Source organism: Gymnoscopelus braueri, assembly GCF_963280865.1.
Source record: "Gymnoscopelus braueri genome assembly, chromosome: 23".
Taxonomy (NCBI): Eukaryota; Metazoa; Chordata; class Actinopteri; order Myctophiformes; family Myctophidae; genus Gymnoscopelus; species Gymnoscopelus braueri.
Genome location: NC_137625.1, coordinates 8,499,691 through 8,506,194, shown reverse-complemented (window position 1 = coordinate 8,506,194; position 6,504 = coordinate 8,499,691). Strand labels below are relative to the sequence as shown.

At 46.6% G+C, this 6,504-nt stretch overlaps 1 protein-coding gene across 1 annotated transcript; it reads right to left on the bottom strand.

Moving 5' to 3' along the window:
- Nucleotides 1–3,301: 3,301 nt before the first annotated feature.
- lrrn3b (leucine rich repeat neuronal 3b) lies at nt 3,302–5,431 on the bottom strand (the record flags this gene model as incomplete). The annotated part of the gene is made up of 1 exon (XM_080421319.1): nt 3,302–5,431. One exon carries the CDS (start codon nt 5,429–5,431, stop codon nt 3,302–3,304), a length of 2,130 nt encoding a protein of 709 aa, XP_080277445.1.
- Nucleotides 5,432–6,504: the final 1,073 nt, after the last annotated feature.

Genomic DNA, 6,504 nt, shown 5'->3' with positions numbered 1-6,504 from the left:
CTCTAGAACACCCCCTTCCTTTGTCCGCCTGTTACGTGACTTTTCTCTACTGTACTGGTTCTCGACGTCGGGTCCGGGGGACCACCAGCGGTCCAAATGGACCCGTACGGGTTTTTAACTCTGAGAGTGTACAAATAGAACCAACATTTGGATTTGGTTCGATTTGTACACTCCCAGAGTTAACCCATTGAGACCTGAAGCCGATTCTACATGTCTCCTAAATCCCAACAGTATTCTGAAAAACGTATGTTTCTGTATCAGTGGTGTTCAATCTTTTTCATGTCAAGGACCCCCAAAATGATATGTATTTGGCCGCGGACCCCCATCAAAATATTTTGTTCCAGGGACCCCCAGAAGCAAAGATTTGAGTTCGCTTTAAAAATATATATATTCAAAGATTTGCACACATTTTCACGTTTTTTTTAAAATAGCAGATCTACAAGCTCGTAGCGCGGCACTCGGTGCCGCGCTACGAGCTTGTATATCTGCTATTTTTGAATAGCCCAAAGTGTAAAATAATGCTTTTTAACTCAAATCTAAAAATGACAGTTCCAGGTCTTAATATTAAATAAGCACTGAGGATTTCTGGGGACCCCCTTGAACCCCTTCACGGGCCCCCGGTGGTCCCCGGACCTGATGTTGAGAACCAGTGCTCTACTGTACTCTCTCTCTCTCTCTGTCTGTCTGTCTGTCTCTCTCTCTCTCTGGTTGTTGTGGGGACGGCGTGTCCCTGTGTGAATGGAAGGCTCAGCAGCAGCTGTAGCGCGGTGACATTGTGTGACTATATTCAGCGTGTCTGAAGGGCGAACATGTTCTTAATGAGCCGGCTAATGAGTTCTGTTCTTTTGTTTATATATATATATATGTATATATATATATATATATATATATATATATATACATATAAAACACACACACACACACACACACACACACACACACACACACACACACACACACGCATCTCAGGGTTAGGACAACCAATAGACCATTAACATTAAATCCAGTGCAGTTGCCACCCACCCACTGAAAGCCCACCCCCAGTGCTGTTCCTCCTCTCCTTTGCATGGCATTACTCTGTGGTCATTAAGAATGTTTGGTGCAACGTGCTTACAGTTGAAAGGTCTCGGCTGGGCTAATCTTCATAATTAGTCAGGGTTTGAAGAATGACAAAGGGGAGAATATAGCGAAAAGGTGATTATTATTACCATGTGCTGCAGTTTTTAAATAGCTGCTGTAATATGAGGGAACTAGGGTTGGGCAATTAAATGAAAATATATAGAACTTGTAGAGCCAATAAGTGACTTCATCTTGCTCATGTAGGTTAATCGAATAATTGAGAATAATCAGTTTTTCTTTGTCAACAAATCAACATGAAAAAAATAAATTATAATTTGATAATCACATACATTGATTAGTCTGATTAAGCCTGTAATATACTTCATTGTATAATGGGTGTCATGCAAAAGAAGCAAAAATAGCTGCTCTACAAGCACACAACGGATCAAATTGTGATGCGTTGTGAGCTTGTAGATCTGAATTTGTTTCGTATATGGAGGCAAATTCTTTAAATAATTGTGATATTTCATTTGAAGTCATGTCACCCAGCCCTAGAGATTACTGAAAAGAGAACAACAGAGGAAGAGAGAATTGTGTCCAGCTGTTTGTTAAAGAAACAATGACATTTATTTGTTTTTGTTTTTGTTTTTCAGGTTTTTTTCTTAGCACAATTCTTATTTTTAGTCCGTTGTGCCCATTGATCACATATAGTACAGTCAATATAAAAATGGCTTTTTAACTTTACACCCAAAGCAACAACGCAACATTTTATTCATAATTGTTTTTTGCTCTGTTTTGTTTTGTTCTTAAAATATGTATGCTAAAAATACTGAGAACGTATTCCCACTAAAAGTACTGGAGATTTAGCTTGTGATTGCTGCGGTGATGAGACATGGCCATGTTTTTTTTCACGGTGGTATTTCTTACATGTTTCTTCGGTATCTCTTCCGTTTGACCTCATATACATAGTTCTTGTTGTAGGCACTTAACCGGGGTACTATACAAACATCTTTCCGTCCTTTCGTTGGGAGATAATGCTTCAGACAGCCTCAGGAGTCTCCTTATGAGTCCATTTCTGTTTGTTGTCATCCAAACCGGCCAACATCCCCCTTTTTTCTCCGATTTCCCAGTCACTTTCGTCACGAGAACTATGCAGTATAAATGGCCATCTCGGCAAATGTCCTCCCTAGATACCCATATAATAGTAGTTGAATTTTGTTATGCTTACACAACACAACGTTGTAGTCATGAGAGCAGCCTGCTCCTCGGTCGCCCTTAAATCTAAACCCAAGTAGACTGTTCAGATACAGAGGAATTCTCATTACATCACCAGAATAGAATATATAACAATATTTCCATGAAAAATTGAGAGTCCTCGCACTTTAAATAGAAAACAGTTGTGAATACGTGTGTGTGTGTGTGTGTGTGTGTGTGTGTGTGTGTGTGTGTGTGTGTGTGTGTGTGTGTGTGTGTGTGTGTGTGTGTGTGTGTGTGTGTGTGTGTGTGTGTGTGTGTATTTTGTGTGCGTGTGTTTGCGTGTGGAGGGGATATATTCCATTAAAAGGTTTACACCATAGTCACTGTTCTGTCTATTCTACAAAATCTCCCTTCCCGGTATAGACGAGGCGCTATTACTGTACTGTATCTCTATAACTCGTCTATGGATGTTTTACAAAGCACAGACGGTATTGCTTGGGACCACACAGACAGTTCCACGACTCTGAACACATTTAACAGTCAATAACAAGAGAGCAGACCATCATCATCGCCATCTTGTCTTTCGTTCTCGACTCTGTCTGTATTTCTGCATGGGTGGAGCCAGGGGGAGCAGTATATCTTGAAGCAGTAATGACCCCCTTCCTGCAAAATGTTAGCTCGGTTTGATGCAACTGTTATGACGCTGCCACTTCAGTTAGGATTGAGACAGGGAGTGTATCGTCTATTTTCCATTGTTTACCCCCCCACCCCCCACCCCACCCCATCCCGTATCCAAATATAGTTTTCACAGAATAACTGAGTCGAGGCCCCAAAAAAGATATGCCCTTTTTAAACAGTACTGCAGGTTTGTCCTTGTTTTTGTTTAGTTTCTCACTCTCTCTCTCTCTCTCTCTCTCTCTCTCTCTCTCTCTCTCTCTCTCTTTCTCTTTCTCTCTCTCTCTTTCTCTCTCTCCCCCTCCCTCGCGGCCTTGTTCTTTCTCTGCGGTCGGTCGGTTTGTGGTGCTCAACACATCGCTGCGCTTCTTTAAAAGGCATTGTCAGACACGTTTATGACCGTGGCTTTCACTTCCACCCCGCTTGGCAGTCCTTTGCCCGAAACCCAGAGCCTCGTAAAGAAAGGAGAGTGCACGCCGCTGGCCTCCGCCGATGTGAGCGGCACTTTGGACTCGCATTTCCTTAAATCCCCATAAAGGTGGTAGCTCCTCAGAGACACGTAAACGAGGAGGCAGGCCACCGAAATCACAGCCAGTAGCGCACCGATGACGGCAATCACCACAGCGTCCAACCTCTCTGCGTCCTTCGTTGACACGTCTAATGCCTTGGTGGTGACGCTCACGCACTCGGTGTCACGCTTGTGGTGGATGCTGCGGACGTCCACGCACACTTTGTACCGAGTGGCCGGGCTGAGATGAGTGAGGTTGTAGACCCGGACGTCAGAGGGAACTCTGGTTGTGAATGCCATGGTGGGTCGGCTTGAATCGGTCACGGTGTACCATTTGATGCTGGGCGCCAAGCTACCATGGGCGGGCTTCCAGGACACCAGAAGTGAGTTGGCCTCCACCGAACTGACACTGACATTCAGGGAGCCGTTGGCGGGCTTGGGGAAGTATCCGTTCACCTCCACCGACACGGTCTTGAGATCGGCCCCGACCAGATTGTGAGCGACGCAGGTGTAGAGACCGGCCTCCTTTTCCGTTATATCGTAGATGTCGAACGTGCCCTCGGGGTGCATGTAGAACTTGTCGGAGACGGTGTTGGGCAGAACCCTGGTACCGGATGGCGTGATCCAGTATATGTCCGGCTCCGGCTCGGCGAACGCCCGGCAGTGGAGCGAAACGGAGCTGCCGTTGTGCGCCTTGACGCGTCCAGGCATGCTCTCGGGCGAGATGAGTGGCAGGCATATCTCCATCATCTCCCTGAAGTGCACCTGTCGGACGTGCTGGCCCTCGTACTCGGGAGGCTCTACGCAGTACAGTGAGTCAGGTTCCATGAAGCGGATGTTGGTCCTGTTCATGTTCATCCAGCGCACCACGCAGTCACAGCGGATGGGGTTGCTGTGCATGCTCACCTCGCGGAGGTTGGGGAGCGACTCGACGGTAATTCTGTGGAGGGCGCTGAGCGCATTGCCATTGAGCATTAAGGTCTCCAGCCGGGGCAGTTTATAGAAAGCATTGGGGTGGATGTAGGAAAGCTTTGGATTGTTAGTGGCTTCGATTTTGGTCAGCTCAGGCAGGTTGTTGAGGGCAAAGCTGTCGATGGAAACCAGCTCTGGCATGCTATTAATCCCCAGCTCCTTCAGATGAAGCATGTCCACAAAGTCCCCGCGCTGTATTCTCCCAATGGGGTTTTTGTTCAAATCCAGAAACTTTAGGTTCTTTAGGTTCCGTATGGCCGAGTGTGGCACCTCGGGGAAAATGTTATCGTAGAAGGAGATGCTCTCTAAATTGTCTAGACCAGCCAGGGCGTCGTCAGGTAGCTGGGACAGGTTCATCCTCGTCAGGACAAGGCTGCGCAGGTTGATGAGAGGCTTGAAATTCATATCCTGGATCGAGAGAACCGGGTTCTCACCGATCATGAGGATCTCCAGGCTCGGCAAGGCTTCGAACCACTCTTTTTCGATGGCCTTCAGCTTATTAGAGTTGAGGTGGAGGCGAAGCAGGCTGTGGAGGCCCTGGAACGCACCGGGGGCAATGGAGGCGATGAGGTTGTGGTTCATGTACAGCTCCTGGACGCTAGCCAGCTCTGCCAGGCAGCTCGCGGGCAGCTCTCGTATCAAGTTCTCCTCCATGTGAAGAGACAGAAGCCGGGGCAGGTGTCCCAGGTGGACGTCGCTGATGGAGGATAAGTTGTTTTGCGATAAATCGATCTCGGTGATGTTGGCCAGGTAATCCAAGGGCCCGTCGATCCTCGCAACATTGTTGGTCTGCAGCAGCAGCACTTGCGTGTCCGCCGGTAATCTCTCGGGCAGGCTAAAGAGTCCTAAGTCGTTACAGTCGACCGTCGGAGCCTCCATGTACACCGAGCTGGGAGAGAACCAGGGCCTAATCTCGCACACACAGAGCTTAGGGCAGTCGAGCCTCTCCTCGGAGGCCAAAACAAAAGAGGCCACGGCCAGACTGACAAAGAGACGCTCCACGAATGACACGTCCTTCATATTGGCCCCGTTCCCTCCAGTAAGTAATTGGTCCTTGTAGATGAAGTGGTCTGAGCCTGAGCAGCTTCACAAACAATGAATCATTTGTTGTGACTGCTGAGGCGATTGACTCGCCGCCCCCACCTAGCACCAACCCGCCACCGCCACCGCCCCGACCGACTGCAGCGCTGATGACTGCTTGTTTTATTTATTTATTTTTGCCTTTGCTCTGTGGAAGTCCTTGAATTTAATGAGATGTAATCAGTCAATGCTCCCTGCCAGGATCAGGGGTCAGGGGTCAAGGCTGCGGGCGAGGCAGACTGAGAAAAAATACAACAAACACAACGGACAGGCGGTATTCCTCCTGGGAGTTGTAGTCCAGCTTATGCGCGTTTGTAGTTATCCATGAATAGGCGGCACTCTCTTTAAAGATGGATGTGTTCTTCCAGTGGCATCACTAGCTTCCAGAGTCCACAGCCCAGTCCATTCCTACCTGCATGACACAGAAAAGGGAGAGAGAGAGAGAGGTAGTGTGAGTATATGATGCGATAATAGAGTATTATAGCGCAGGAATGCCATGAGAGGATCTAAACCCAGGGGTGGGCAACTTTGATGATGGAGAGGGCCACTATATCGCAGCGCAACGCGTTTTGAGCTTGTAGATCTGCTATTTTTGCTATTTTTTTATTGGATTCCAGATTTTTTCTTTTGCAATTTTTTTATTGGAATCCTGAAAAGTAGTTAATTTCAAATGCATTTAGTTATACTTATGTTAACTTTATGAACTTAAATACAAATACATTGGACATAAAAAAGACAATATAATTTTAATACTGGTCATTAAGCTACTAATATAGACGTAATAGAAGTAATTAAAGTGGGTCATGTTTGCATGTTTGGAATTGTAACAGCTGAAATCAATAAAATATCAGTATTCCGATATTAACCTGCGGGCCGCATTAAGAGAAGGTGGGGGCCGCATGTGGCCCCTGGGCCGCCAGTTGCCCATGTATGGTGTTGTTAAAACATTTAACAGAAAAGATAAAGTGCTTTTGATGGTACATTATGGCTCATTTTGCTGGGCGAGTATGACA